The following is a 16,119-nucleotide window of genomic DNA, read 5'->3' on the forward strand; positions in this document are numbered from 1 at the left end:
AAATATCCAATAGCCCTTATTACAATTTTATTTCAACAGCTTAGAGGCGATTGCTCTCTCTTGTTGATCTTCAGTTTGAATTCACTTCCGCTTTAGGAGTTAAAGTCAATGAAGTCGCAGTAATCACTGTGACGATGCTGATGCAACAGCTCATTAATTTTGTTTGTAGCTACCCCAAGAAATAAGGTCGCAAACTCGCCGCAACATGTGACTAAAAATAACTCAGAGCAGAGGCTGAGCCTGTGACTATCAGTGGCCCGACAGTTGCAACTGCACATAAATCTTTTGGGGGATTGCTTTGATCGGACAGACAGGAGGAATGCAATTGAATGTCTCAAATCGTAGCCAAGTCTGTCAGGTAGCCAGGATATACGGTATTCCACAGAACAGACAGTTATTAAGGCTGCCGCACAACAACAACCCCGCTCACCCGCTGTGTGTGCGACAGGGGCACACGCAAGTCAATTGCGTTGAATCCACTTGAGGCGACGCCTGTGAAACCAAAAAAAACAAACAAACAAATCTGTCGGGTCGTAATGTTGATACAACAACAACAGGCCAAACCGAAGACAAGGATCCTCTGGTGCAACGCCATGAGAAAAGCGACAAACGAAAAGCAATATGCCGACGAAGTCTGAAACACCAAATTGTTTTGTCGGTCGTCTTGGGTCGATCGCGATGTGTTCGGCTCGTCAGTTGCCCGCCGCCAGTCGCCAGTGGACGGTCGCGTTTTTTTCTCAACGTTTATCGTCAACAAACTATATAAAAAAAGTTCTTATCGAGAGCCATTGACTGCGTACGCGAATTTAAGTGACTATAATTGAATGAAAAGTGCAAGATACATTTACGAATATAGCAAGAGATACATATACTATACATAGATATAGCGCAGCTGCTTTGGATTTGCAATAGACTCTAGACTCCACTCCGATTGAAGGGCACGCGTGGCAGGCACGCGTCGCATGCCGCTGTGTGGCATACAGAGAGAGAGAGAGAGAGAGAGAGAGAGAGAGAGAGAGAGAGAGAGAGAGAGAGAGAGTTAACATCTCAACCCATTCGAGTGTGAGTGTGTTTATAAATAATCTCGAAAACAAGAAGACTGTGTTTTATTTTTGGCGACGAATGCTGCAAGTGCCAAATGTTGTATCCATGAAATACACGACACCGCAACGGCAACGGCAACAAACTGAATCTAGTGATGCTTTTATGTGCAATTTTCATATATTCGCAATTTGCGCAGCTCTAAACATTTTACGCCCCGTTTACTGTCGCAATTCTTGTTGGGCCAGACCAGAAACCAAAATCAAAACACAAATTTATAAATATGAAAATCTTTTGACAAAATAACAAAACGAAGACGACACACAGAAAATGTATCTTAAGAGTACAAGCAAAGTTCCCTTGTGATCGGTCTTTGACGTCGTCAACTTGACGTTATTCTTGTTGATCTTGCTGTAGCCGCTTTTCTTGTCTTGTTGCGACTGTCGCGGTCTCTAAATAAGTATATTTACGTATGTGGGTATTATACATAGATATAGTACGTTGCATATACACGCGATTCTATATAAATATTCTCCTCGTACACGAACTTATCTAAGTATGCTTGTATGTGGGCCCCTCATTTCCGTTTGTTGAGATCGTTCTTCTTGTTGATGATGTTGTTTTTGCTTTTATTGTTTTCGCATTTTGACTTATTGCCATTTGCCATTTGAAATTGTGTTGGATTGGGGTTTGCTTTTATTAGCAATATGAAATACTCGAATGGTTTTTGCGGATCCCCCAAAGAGTGCTCTTACTTTATGTCTTTTCGTCTGTACTTATTTTAGGATAAAAATTTTAAGTGATTTATATATTTTGTTTTACCATAAGCAGTGATATAACAGATACATGTTTTATTATGAATTCTATCAAATTATTTAAATTACGAAGAATAAAATATATTTGAGCTTTTCTCAATTCAAAATTATGGTAATTTATATTTATATTCCACTAAAGTTCGATAAGGTTTCGTTCATATGTCTGTCGAATAGAACAAACACAATCTGAAAATTACTAATATATCCGCTTGTAGATTAGGTAATCAATTCGTCCTGTTCATTAAACTTAAAGTCTCTAATCAATCGCAATTTTCTTTTTAGTTTACATATTCTTTACTTATAATACAGACATGAGTTCACTTAATTTATTACAAAGATATCATAGGCTTAAATATGAATCAATTTTAAATAGTTCGTGCTGAAATAATTATTAATTTTGCATTGCAATTTACAGCAATCCTATTTTTCTGTTGATTAATAGGTTTTACAAAATTACAAGTTTTCTATAATATGATGTTATGGTATTATATACATGTACCTGTGCAATTACAAGATACATATGAACAAAAATTGATAGTTTAGTTACCGTCGGCTTATAAACTTGGCTTTAGCCACTTAGTGATACATTGAGCAGTTCTGATAACAACAAATAATATCTGCTGCGTACTTAAATAAAATATCAAAACGAAAGTTAAACGTAAGAGCTTTACATACTAATTATAGTGAGTGATTTAAGTTAGTGATGGTTCGATCAATGTATGTAAACAATCTTGTATAATAACAACAGCTTCCTAGTTGCTACAGTTTTGGCTAGTCGTAATAATTCAGTCATTGAATGTGGCATTCAGTAAGGACAAATAAGTTCAACTTGAAATATGCTATTGATATGCTAAACAATTTTGAAATGAATACTGTGATATGTAGTAAAGTTAGGCTTAACATAGCATATAGCATATTTATGACAAACTCAGATCAACTCATTGCTAAATCAATCAAATTCAAGGAACAGGATATAACAGCTGCTGAGCTGCGGTCGCTGATAATCCTTGCGTTTATCGGGCATCCTCGACAAGAGGAGCATGATAAATGCATTTGTGCCACATCCGTGCAACTGATTAGATGAAATTACAGACGCACGCGCCTCCGCTGAAGAAGCGAGGACATAAGCATAAATCCAATACTGTCAACATTATGGCTGAGGCAGCCATGAGCAGGGTCTATTGCCAGGACTCCACTTGCACTTGAGCGCATTCGCCGGGAAAATTGAAAAAGGAAACGCACAGCATGCCAAAGTCTGAGGCAGCAGCAGCAGCAGCAACAGCGAATGCAACAGCAGCTCCCCTTAACCTATGCATAGGCAGCTAAATGAAATTTCCAGACAGTTTGCATTAATTTTCCAAATGCCGACCGACAGAGCGCGCCACTGAGCCCCATACTTGGCCTCCTCCTCGAACTGCTTCCCTAACCTTAGACACCAGCATATCCAATCAGTGGCACCAGCTATAGAGCGCAGAAAACAGAAATGGCATCAGCAACAGCAACAGCTTTTGCCGCCATTACTTTAGCAGTAGCGAGACTTTCGCAACGAGTAAAAAATTTCCTTTCGTGTGTGTCTGTGGCTCTGTGTCTCTGTATATTGCTCTATGTCCGGCGTCGTGCTACGCAGCTCGATTTCAGCGCAGGATATTCGTTTAACCTGCGCCCCAACTTTGAGCGACGAGAGCGAGAGACGCAGACGATGTCGAAGTTGCTGTTGCTGTTTGCTGTCGAAGTCGCGACGACGCCGATGTTGATGCCGATGACGATGCCGATGCCGATGCCGATGTCGCCTCTGGGCTGCTTCTGGATGCTGTGCGGGCTGCTGTACGAGAATTTCCCAATTTCAGTCTTCGTTTGCCGAGTGTCGTGCGCACAAGTATCCAACAGATACGGATACATCGACTGCTACAGCGCAGCATTTTACACACAAAAACTGCAACAACAACGAGCAAGTTTTTCAGCTGTAAGAGAAAAAAAATTCTGTATGTTGGTTCAGTGAAAAATATGAATTGTGAAAATGCCAAGAAATGTGAAAGCTGCAAGTGTTTTCAAATATACAACTCGAAACGAAAAAGATAATGCTAGAAATATGTTAAGACTCAACTGAGAAACTGGCAAAAAAGTGAACGTTATGGTAATCGAAAATTATTTGTGATACATGTAATGAAATGAAAATTAATTGAAAAAACCAATACAATAAAATGTTGCTACGAAAATTGTGCGTAAATAAGATCCTCAAAATGTTGAAAACGATGAAAAATTGTGCAAATTCTCCTAGAAAAATTTCATTACTTTGCCTACGCGCGTGTGTGTGTGCGTGCATATTTGTGTGTGGTATATGGTATATGGTGTGTTTTTGTGTGTAGTATCTTTTGTGCGCCTCTGTATCTATGTATCTGTGAGATACGTAAAACAATTTGTCTGCGCCATTAGTAGCGAACGTTCCTCTTCACTTTCGCACACACATATGCGTGCTAATGTAAGTGTGTTTGTGAGAGTATGTGTATGTGTATATCCTGCGCACAGCAGACGACGCTGACGAAGCTGTAGATGCCTTTTCGCATTGGGGCTGGTGATGGTCGACAGCCTTGGAGCCCTACAGGAGACACCACCGACACTAGTACTAGCAGCACCACCCTCAACACCACCCCCATCACCACCACAAACAACAGCAGCCGCAGCAACAACAGTAGCTAGAGCAGGCAGTAGCGCAACATTTGCGGCGTTGACGCAGCTTCAACTCGTCGCTGCTGCTGTTGCTGCTGTTGTTGTTGTTATTGTTCACGCTGTGTGTGTATCTGCAAAATACGCTCACAAATACTGATAGCAATATATCTAAGCTCGTTGAATTTTTGGCTACAGTTATTATTTGCTTCAAATTAAATTGCAACGAATTGCAATAATTAAAATTCTGAACTTTGAATTGCATTCGAAAGTTAAAAGGGTGAGAAGCTTTCCATTAGATAAAATATATGATTTAGTTAGATGTTTATAAATGTGGAAATTTGCCAATACACACAACTTCACAGGACTAGAAGAACGCCAATGATTTTCTACAAATATGTAGTAATGTATAGAAAATATTCCGCAAGACTTTTTAAAGTTGTGTTTACAATTTAATGACGCTATCTGTATCATCAACTATTAGAGCAATTACTGAATAGTATCGAATAGCATATTTAATGAATATTTATATTACAAATAGATATGTACCCTAGAAATGTCCCTATTTAGTAGTCAAATTTAAGTCCTTTTCAACAGCAATTGATTAAACAATATGGACATATAAAGTCATTAAATTGCTTGCTAGCAATCGACTTGATTTTCATAGAAAGTTTAATTAATATGAGCTATAAAAATTTCTCTCACAATCTGCGCCAAGTAGCAACTTCGGATAAACTGACGTTGCACTCCTTGGACGCTCCCCAATATTCCTTTAATGCAACTAATATTGTTTCCCTCAGTTTTCGGCCGAAAATTGACATATTTCCCGCAGTTCCTGTGGCCTGGTTGATGATCTCCTGTTCCACTTCAGAGCGTCAGCATGAGGCAACAACATCATGTCTCTAGTCGTATGCACTTCTACGTATTTTGAACCCAGTGTGTGCCTCCCAGTCTATCTCCCTCTTTATCTTTCTGCATCCGTCTCAGTCTCCACTTGTACCACGACCATGTTTGACATGCATACGAGTATATATGTATGTATATTCAAATGTATGTAGTTTATTGCCAGCTTCGGTTTGGCCAGTTAGCTACATTTTTGTCATGGCAGGTCATTTTACTGCTCCCAACTCTGCTACTCGTATAACTTTCAGCTTCAATTGCGTTTCCGTTTTGCACTCGCTATAGTCTTTGCGAGTTGCGTATACGCGATGTGCAACCGAGTCGAGTCGAGTCGAGTCGAGTTAAGTTGAGTTGAGTCGAGAGTCTGGTGCTCAACTCGCTGATTTTTACATTACCTCTCACAGAGCCCCTACATTCTCTCTGTATTTTCTCTCTCCCCCTTCCCATATTTAGATTTTACTAGACAACTAACTCGCTATGTGTGTATATTTACGATTCTGTTTTGTTGTTGTTTTCGTTGCGCTGCTGGTAGTACAACTGCGGCAGCCATTTTGTATATCATACCTAACGTACTATGAAGCTACACACACACACACACGTAGAATGGAAAGTGAGTTTGTGTGTGTGCGATTCGCTGTTTGCAATATTGTTTTTCTCATTTTTTTTGGCAAAAATTCTGGCATAGAATTTCCCAGTTTTTTTTTTCTGCTGGTTCTGGCTTCCCTTGCCAAAAGCAACGAATGTCAAAGGACGAACGACAACAGTTAGCCAATACATACAGCAACAACAACCATAGCTGAATTCATAAAGAACCGCACTAAGATGATGGCCAAAATTTCAATTCCATCCACAAATGCATTTCTGTCTCTTAGCTCCCTCCCTCTCCTTCCAAACTGTCAACAAGCTCTTGTATATCGAAAACGCGAGAAAATGGCGTTGTAGTAAAATTCAATATTATAGTGCTCCTGTGTGTGCGACTTAGTACATGTCCAAAAAAACGAAGTACTAAAAGTGAAATTGTGCGACGCCTTAGAAAACATACACACTCGTATATAATATTTGTAGCGAGTAGCTGCTGATACTCAACTTGAATAAATTTGGATTAATTCATTCTACGAATCCGTAATATATTCTATGTATGATCGAGTATTCACAGAATTTCAATATAGCAGCGGAATAGTTTCTCAAAATAAAAAAAAATAATAATTGTAATTGTACAGTCCTATTTCCAAGTATATTTCTTTTTACGCCAGATGCAGTGCTTACCACAAGAACAGAAATTTCTCAGAAATTGTTGGCAAACAATCAAATTGCCAATTATAGACAAATGCGTATATATTATTTCAATATTGAGTTAATTTGCATATACATAGAACACACATGCCTTCATATTTAATTAGACAATAAATGGATTCGATTTTTAGAAATCGTATTTACCTAATTTATCCACGAGCTTAAGAAATATTTTCCGGCAATTATTATTTCCATCAATTATAAAAGCGCAAAAAGTTGATTTAAAACCTGTGAAAATGCTACACTCAAGTCTGCTTTTGAACAAAAACCAAATTCGTTATTGATTATCAGAGTTAAAATTATATTATTATTATTAAGAAGTAACAGAAAAATAATAAATAAATACCGAAGACTTTAAGGAAACGCGACAGCAATCTTAGGCATTTCGATATGGCTTTCTTTGAATATTGTGATCACTGGAACTAAATATTTGTATAGAAAGATATTATATATAAAAAATTGACTCGACAAGGAAAAACTAAACACAAATATACTGAAACTATTGTAATATAGTACCAAAAAGTTTATTTGATATAACGCTGTATGATTACATTCAAAGTATCATACTTTAGAGCTAAAAATATTGAATGCACAGTTAGATTGCGATAAAAATAAAGAAACTATATTTGAATATAACTAATGCCCATACAAAAGTTTTTCTGTTTTTTCTCTGATCATCATCAAATTCTCAGGAATCATTAAAAATGTTCATAATATTGTATATTCAAAATTTAAGAATTTAACCTCAAAATTACACTTATTATTCTTTTTGTGTACTGACGGACCAAAAACTAAAGCATACTTAAAACGATAAAATGGATGAAGTCTTATAGTTATACGATGGACAATGCATATATGTATGTATTTAGAAACGTCAGTAAATGTTTATAAAGAATGCTATAAAGAAAGATGATTATAAATTAAAGTTTACTTATATATTTATTTGTTCAATTACTTCCAGTCGAACATAACTTTTCGATATGAATATTCTTTACGGAGTCTGTACTTAAGTTCTGAGTAATTAATTAATTTATTCCACTCGATTTTTCATTCACTCTAATAAATTACATCCGACAATTGACCCATTTGTGTGTAAGCTGTGCCATCAGCAATTCTGGCAACAGTTGTAAAGGACAAATCGAAAACTGCACTCGTATAAATGTCAGACAAGCAAAGTAGACATCGATTTTTTGGGGAACAACATTGATAGTATTTACCCATGGGCTGGGCTGGTGGCCCATCTTCTTCATCTTCTGGAATTTAGCTTCCCTTATTGCAGTTTCGTGTAGCACAATGTGAAAATTGCACACAAATTTTGCTTGAGGTTCAGAGGCTCAAAGTAGTTTTTGGCAATGCAATGCAGTGAAATGGTTTCAAAATCTTTCAATTCTGATGTTTGCGTAGATATTGAATAGGCAACAGGATGTTAGATGGGTTAATAAATGCATGGCAATTACATGAATGAAATGCCATTACGTGGGCCGCTTCGATTCATGAGTGTTTCCATTGGCATATTAAAAGTCAAAAGTCAAAGAGCATTATTAATTTGCATATTCTGTTCCTCTCTTATTCTTTCAGATTGTCAACAATAATAACAAGAACATCAACGATTATTCAAACAAAGCAACAGTGCAAACCCACACAAACATACACCCACACACATCCACAAACTCACATACGATATTGCAACGGCTACAGTAATGTGCTGCCTGCATCTGAAGAACTTTAAATGCGCGATTCGTGTGCCCACCGAGCGGTCAGTGAACACTTTGTCCACGTGCCACAAGAGTTAAATTAGGCAGCAAATCAATTGAAGGGCTTGAAAACCCAGTCTACTAATTTCAGTAAAAACATACACAGAGTATCGACTCATACATCTTAACACTCTCACCACGCACTCACTTTAAGTCATCGCGCTGTTAGGGGCAGCATGCCACGCCCACGCCCACTACCGCCGCTGCCGCTGCTGCTGTTCAGCCTGCTCAGCGTGCTGGGCGGTCTGGTGCTGGCACAGCGTCCACTTCTGAACCATACCTTCAACTCGCTGCCGATGTCGCAGCATCAGAGCAACAGCTACAACAACTACAACTATCAGGGCCCAAACAAGCAGCTGCGCAACGGCCGCCTCCATGAGCAGCCCCAACCGTTGCCGCTGCCCACTTTGCCCGGCCTGGCGCAGCCCGTGCATGTCTATGATGACTACGAGGGCGAGGGCAGTCAGGGCACCTTTGGCTCGCGTCCACCGCCGGGTAGTCGACGGGATACAAGACGTCGCCAGAACTTGTCACAAGTAGGCGCAGGCGGTATACCACGACCTGAACGTGGCAATGGACAGCGGGGTATTGAGTCGCTGCGTAAGGAGCTGCTAAAACCTTCAGTGGGTGGCCCCGGCGGCGGCATATCCGGCAGCAGCGCCGGCTATGCCTCCTATTCGGGCACCTCGTCCATCGGCAAGATCGATGGCCAGGGCGCTATTGGCTCAGCGGATCGTTATGGCGAAAAATTACGTCAGCCGACAGCGGGCTCCGATAATCTGCCCATTCGCTCGTATCCGCGCAAGAATCCCCTTAACGAATTGCGTAAACTAAAGAAGAGCTTCAATCAGGCTGATGAGCCGGCTGGTGGCGTCACACACGGCAATATGGAAGGTGATACTGACATTGATGGCGACCAAATCGATCCCATACAGCAGATTAAGGAACGCATACGAGATACAGCGCCCAAGCCCGTAAGTAGTCAACTCCCATAATCTCCCACCATTGCTCCTCACTTAATTCCTCTCACTTTTTTAACTAGAACACCTACGCACCGCATACGGAGTCGACACCTTCGTCGGAAATGGAAGATTTGCTAGGCGTCAAGTGTAATTTCGAGACCTCTTGCGCCTGGGTCTGGACAAAGAATCTGATGGATGGTTTCCAAGTGATTAGCGGCACAGAGCTCGCGAAGAAGAATATGACTGGTCTGATGCCTGGACCCGTGGCCGATAGCATTGACGATGCCAATGGTCACTTTCTTTATGCTCGAGTACAGCCCGCAACGAAGCAGTTGAACCTGACTTCACCCTGGTTTAGCACCACACTAGAGAAATGCATCTTGGAGGTGTATATGCACCAGAGCGACATGAGTCACGGACTGTCTCGGGTGGTTGTGGAGCCACTACATCCGCAGGAGAGCAGCTGGGTGCCTGCGGAAATTCAAGGCGACAACTTTCGCTCCTGGACACATCGATTATTTCGTCTTGGTCGTATTTCGCGAGACTTTCGAATTGTGTTCGAGATTGTGCCGGATCTTAAGCAGGGTCAGAAAGCGCATGTGGCGCTCGATAATCTACGCATGGTTAACTGTTTTCCCGAGGGCACCAAATCGGAAAAGTGCAGCACCTCGCAGGTCAAGTGCATGATGAACAAAGTGCCCGTCTGTATTCCATTGCCGCGTATCTGTGACATCACTCGCGATTGCGACGATGCCGAAGACGAGTTGCAGTCATGCGGTATGCTCTTTTGACTTTCTTCTCATGCTCTGTTCGTATCTACAAATAATAATAAATTCTTATATACAGACAAGATACCCTTTGGCGGACGCTGTGACTTTGAGGAGGATTGGTGCGGCTGGCGGGACTCTGGCAAGACAACACTGACTTGGTCCCGTCACACGGGTTCTTCTCCCACCCATGACACTGGCCCCGATGGCGATCACACACAGCAACATCTGCTCAACGCCACTGGTGGCTACTACATGCTTGTCAACATGAATCAGCATATCAACAACTCGGAGAAGAACTCTATCATTGGCTTTGCCAGCAATGCCATAATGTTAAGCAAAACATTTAACCCGCCACCTTCGGTTCATGGTAATCCCGACTCACCCTACCGGAATTCATGTGTGGTGCGTTTTTATATTCATCAATTCGGCAAAAATCCGGGCAGCATTAATCTATCTGTTGTGGAGATGAAGGAGAAGGAGAATATTACAACTACTCTCTGGTGGAGCACCAAGAACCAGGGCAGTGATTGGCTACGCGCCGAGTACGTGCTACCCAACATTACCTCGAAGTAAGTAGTCTTGCACTACTTCTCTGGAATTCCAAATGATTCCATGCATATTCTTTCAGATACTATCTACAGTTTGAAGCCCGCATGGGCATGCGCATCTTTTCGGACGTGGCTGTGGATGACTTTTCGCTCAGTCCCGAATGCTTTGGTCTAAACATACCAGAAGAACATCTTAATGGCTACAATTATTGGGACGTCAGATACAATCAAAAAAGTCCTACGCATCATGACTTTGATCACACGAACTGTAAGTACCTTAACTACAATTAATTTTGTAATTTAAACTTAATAGCCACACTTTATTCAGTTCTTAAATTTATTATTTTTTGGAGATAAAAAAATTATAAAACCAAAAAGATCATTGTACCCCTACTGAGTCTACAGCTCTTCAAAAATCCATACTTCGTATAAGAATAAAGTTATTTTATTTTCATGTCCCTTAGATCTTTCTTCATTTCCTAGTCCAAGCAAGGCATTCTGGTACTTTACATATGTTCATAGGGTCTCATTATTACAAAAGTGGCAATGTACCTAATCTGTGAATTATCCTCTCAGTCTATAGTGTCCTCTTAATAGACCGAGTTTATACTTTTATACTTAACAGCAAATTTCATTACCCCAAAATATTTTGTTCTTTATTAGCTAGCTAAATATTAAGCTCTTCTCAAACTTTTCTCTTCCAGACTTAGAGCTCACAAGCTGCGATACTAGAGGTATGATAGGACCGACACAATCGCAATGCGAAAGCGCCTACAGAGAGCAGAATCAGTCGCATGTGCTTCGCGAGGTTCATGTCGTCGAGGATCAAAGCACCTACAAAGGCATGCAAAAGTGGAAGGTGCCCAACGAGGGTCACTACACGTGAGTAACACTTCCTAATGCCTACAAACACTTCAATTAACATGAGTTTATTCCTGTTTGTAGAATCATTGCCAAAGGCGCGAGCGGTGGTCTTGGATCCGGTGGGGTGGGCAGCTCTCGCGGTTCTGTTGCCGTCGCTGTACTAGAGCTCCACAAGAATGAAGAGCTCTATTTTCTGGTGGGACAGCAGGGCGAGAACGCCTGCATCAAATCAATGAGCATTCATAAGGAAGCCGGCTGTGGCACAGAGCACAATCTGGATTTGGGGCAGTATAGTTTTCGCTCCAAGCAGGACATGGTGAAAAACATATATATTGAAAATGGCGCTGGCGGCGGTGGCGGAGGATCCTTTGTTTTCCTTCTAAACCAGGCCAAGAACGAGGCCGTGCCATTGCTGGTTGCCGGTGGAGGCGGTGGTCTGGGTATTGGGCAGTACATTGACGAGGATTTCCAACACGGCCAGAAAGCCAAGCCACTGCAGGCACCCGAAAGCGGTCAGATCAATGGCGAACCACTCAACAAAAAGACCGCTGGCCCTGGAGGTGGGTGGCGTGCCAAGGAAGATCAGGCCCTTAGCCCGACCTATGGAGCAGCGCTGCTCCAAGGCGGACGTGGTGGTCACTCCTGCTATGTAGAGCTGGCCGACAATGGCACGTCTGTTCACAGGCATGGACAAGGCGGATTTGGTGGTGGCGGCGGTGGTTGCAATACTGGAGGCGGTGGTGGCGGTTATGCTGGCGGCGATGTCTACCTTAATGAGTCCAATGGCGAAGGCGGCAGCTCCTACATAAGCAGCAGCCGCAGCCTGAGAGACACCAGTGAAGTTCATGCTGGAGCAAGCAGCGGTGCAGGTGCCATCATCATCATTCCAGCTATTGAGGGCTGTGGCTGTGACTATCGTTGTGTAGCTTTGGATGAGTTTAGGTCCAAGGTGCGTTGCATTTGCCCAGAGGGTTGGAGTCTAAAGCGGGACAATAACACGGCCTGCGAACGGCAGGAAGAGGCGGGCAAATCCTCCTATCAGTATTTGGTATCCGGCCTCATGTTTTCGCTTGCCGTGCTCTTCATCAGCATTGCGGCACTTATATTTATGCTATGTAAGTTGTGAAATTCCTTGCATTATAATACCATTCGAGCTCTAATTCCTTACTATCATTTCAGATAATCGTTATCAACGCAAAAAGCAGGCAAAGCTGCGGCATAAGATGCTGGCGGAGCAGGATCTGCAGCTTAGTCGACTTCGTCATAATATTGATGACTCTAATCTGAATAACTTCAATCCCAACTATGGCTGTGATGGCATACTCAATGGCCACATTGATGTCAACAGTTTGCCGCAGGTGGCACGCGAAAGTCTCCAGCTTGTCAAGTAAGCACCTCTCTTGAATTTACTTTTAACCTTCACGGGATAATTAACATTCCTTTTCTCAACACACAGTGCACTGGGCAAGGGTGCCTTTGGTGAGGTCTATCTGGCGTTATACCGACATCGCGATGGTGATGCGGTCGAAATGCCAGTGGCTGTGAAAACCTTACGCGAGGATCCCAAGCGTGAGAAGGAGGAGGATTTCTTGAAGGAGGCCGCTATAATGGCTAAATTCAATCATCCAAATATGGTGCATCTCATTGGCGTCTGCTTCGATCGTCAGCCCTACTACATTGTCCTCGAACTGCTGGCTGGCGGAGATCTGCAAAAGTTTCTGCGCGAGAATCGTAACACACCGGAGCGTCCTTCTCTACTGACCATGAAGGATCTACTTTTCTGCGCTCTAGACGTGGCCAAAGGCTGTCGCTACATGGAAAGCAAGCGCTTTATTCATCGCGATATTGCCGCGCGTAATTGTCTCCTGAGCAGCAAGGGACCGGGACGTGTGGTGAAGATTGCGGACTTTGGTATGTCTCGTGACATCTACAGATCAGACTATTATCGCAAGGGTGGCAAGGCAATGTTGCCGATTAAATGGATGCCTCCAGAGGCGTTCCTCGATGGTATTTTTACATCCAAGACGGACGTCTGGTCGTTTGGCATACTGCTCTGGGAAGTGTTCAGTCTGGGTCGCTCGCCCTATCCCGGCCAGCATAATACCCAGGTAATGGAGCTGGTGGTGCGTGGCGGTCGTCTTGGTTCGCCCACCGAATGCCCTGTGTCCATATACAAGATTATGGCCGACTGCTGGAATCCCACGCCCGAGGATCGGCCAACTTTCACAAGCCTGTTGGAGCATTTAACCACATGCACGCAGGATGCCAGCATTATGAATGCACCGTTGCCCAATATACTGGGACCCACGGCATCGGAACGCGATGAAACTGTCATCCGGCCACCCAACGGCGAGGAGTTCTGTCTAGCCGTGCCTGATTATCTGGTGCCGCTGCCCGGCAATGGAGCACCACATGCTCCCGGTGGCGTAGCATATGCACCAACCGCTCAGAGACAGCAAAACACATGCACTCCCCCAGCTGTTACCTCACCCGCCGCACCAAAGCCAACAATGCCGGACACTTTGGAGGATGCTGCAGCCGCAGCTGGTCTAGTCGGCGGCGATTGCTGGGAAACTTCGTTCATATTACCAAACTCGAAGAGCGACCAGCCGCTGCTCAGTGCCAGTGCCATCACCACTATGGCCAATGGCGATTCCCAGCGAAATCTGCAAGCCGCGGCCGCTATGGCTGCGGCCTCAGCCCATGCTACCCCCATATTGCGGTCGCCCACGCATAGCGATGAGGCCAAACTGATTAGTTTGGATACACCGCAGCCGACGCCGACGACCATACAACCGCCGTTGTCGTTTGCCTCCCAACTGGATGGCATTACACTCGATCCAGCAGCGTTATCAAAGAGTCTGACCAATGGAAGCACACCCAATGGAAGCGTCAAGCAGTCCTACGCCAATGTGCAGGTTCAAATGAAGTCTGATCCGGACAGAGAATGCAACAACAAGCTTAACGGTGGTTTACCTACAGGCAATGGAATCATTCTCAATGGAGAGACTGCAGGCGGCAAGATATCGGCAAATGATTCACCTTTCACCATCCAAGGATACGCGGAACGCTATAAGGACAACAATAATCATTCCGAAATTAGTTGTTAGTGTCCATCAGCCAAGGTCATTGTGCAGCATTTTGTGTGTCCTTTTCGGCCGCAAACTCAAAGTTTGCTGAATCCCGAAATGAATCCATGAATACAAGTCTTGAATTGTCGAAACAGTTCAACGCTTGTGAGATAGTGATGTGTACATTAGGCTTCAGGGCTTCGTCCCAGTCATGATTTGTTTTTGGCGTTAAAAAGCGCAGTTTAATATAATAATAATAATGTTTATTGGAAATGCGAAAATAAACAAAAACGAGATCACAAAAACAAAACAATACAAAATCGAGTGAGAAGTTCACAAAAATTGTAATGTACTCTAAAATTAATCTAAATTTCTATGCGCATTGCTATTAATTATACAATTTTAAAATTATTTTAGTTTTAAAAACGATTAGTTTAACAATTGCCAGAGGTTGTACATAAGTATTGTAATTTCAAGATTAGTTGTCAATTTGCATATTTAGTTTTAATTTTTTTTTTATTATTTATGTTAATTTAAGCTAATGACTGAAATGCTAAACAATATTCCTAAAAACCAACCAATTAAATTCATGTTTTATACATATGCAGTCCAATCTAATAACAGCATCACACAACACAACAAAAACAAACAATCAAACCAAAATATACCAGATCATAGTAGTTTTTAATTTAGTTCTCATTTCTTGTTAAATATTTCTGTATTATTTTAAATGTTACGAATAGTCCATATACAATAAAATGCAAAATTTGAATTTTAAATATTTTTAATTTATTTAGTCTGAAATTTTATTGAAATTTATCATTTTAACCTGTAAATAAAGGCTTCCGTCGTAGTATATGAACTTATGTATTTAATGTCTAAGCTTAATTTAGAATGTAAAATATATATATATATATATATATATAAAATATATATATATATATATATATATATATATATATATATATATATATATATAAACCATATTGAAATATTGAAATGAAAACAAAACTACAATTTACAGGGTGATTTTTATAAAAATTCAGTTGTATGTTTAAAAAACGAAAACAAATTAGTATTAACAATTTAGAAAACCAGAAAAAACAATATTTTGTCTTTCTTTAGTTGGGATCCATAATTTTTAAATTAAAGCCACACACAAAATGAAGAAATTTGAAACCAAAAAATTATATATTATAGCGTGTGCGAGAAAATTGTTGAAAAATAATTTCAAATTTTTTGCGTTGACCAACAAAAGATAAAACAATACCAAAGCGAGCAACCGAAGCCGAAGCTTTAATTATGCAACTCGCATTTGTTTAAATAATTAAGGAATATACTGTTGTTGCTGTATGTGTTAAATTGCGATGCATCCAAAGGTCAAAGGTTGCCGATTGAATATCGATGATCGAGGCGTAATTCAAATGTTTACATTTA

The 16,119-nt window shown here is 41.5% G+C and overlaps 1 protein-coding gene across 5 annotated transcripts; it reads left to right on the forward strand.

Moving 5' to 3' along the window:
• Positions 1–722: 722 nt before the first annotated feature.
• Positions 723–15,579, forward strand: LOC117568951 (tyrosine-protein kinase receptor). Of its 5 annotated transcripts, none has more exons than XM_052004331.1 (9): positions 723–796; positions 8,292–9,441; positions 9,510–10,206; positions 10,276–10,768; positions 10,828–11,015; positions 11,452–11,629; positions 11,693–12,726; positions 12,791–12,998; positions 13,068–15,579. In XM_052004331.1, the coding sequence occupies exons 2-9, from the start codon at positions 8,644–8,646 to the stop codon at positions 14,719–14,721; spliced, it is 5,250 nt and encodes a 1,749-aa protein (XP_051860291.1). In that variant the 5' UTR covers positions 723–796; positions 8,292–8,643; the 3' UTR covers positions 14,722–15,579. The 5 variants fall into 5 exon arrangements, with proteins under 5 accessions (XP_051860291.1, XP_034105782.1, XP_051860290.1 ...); XM_034249891.2 differs by lacking the exon at positions 723–796 and adding an exon at positions 824–1,062; XM_052004330.1 differs by lacking the exon at positions 723–796 and adding an exon at positions 3,699–3,838.
• The last annotated feature ends 540 nt before the right edge of the window (positions 15,580–16,119 follow it).

Source organism: Drosophila albomicans, chromosome 3 (genome assembly GCF_009650485.2).
Source record: "Drosophila albomicans strain 15112-1751.03 chromosome 3, ASM965048v2, whole genome shotgun sequence".
In the NCBI taxonomy this organism is placed as follows: Eukaryota; Metazoa; Arthropoda; class Insecta; order Diptera; family Drosophilidae; genus Drosophila; species Drosophila albomicans.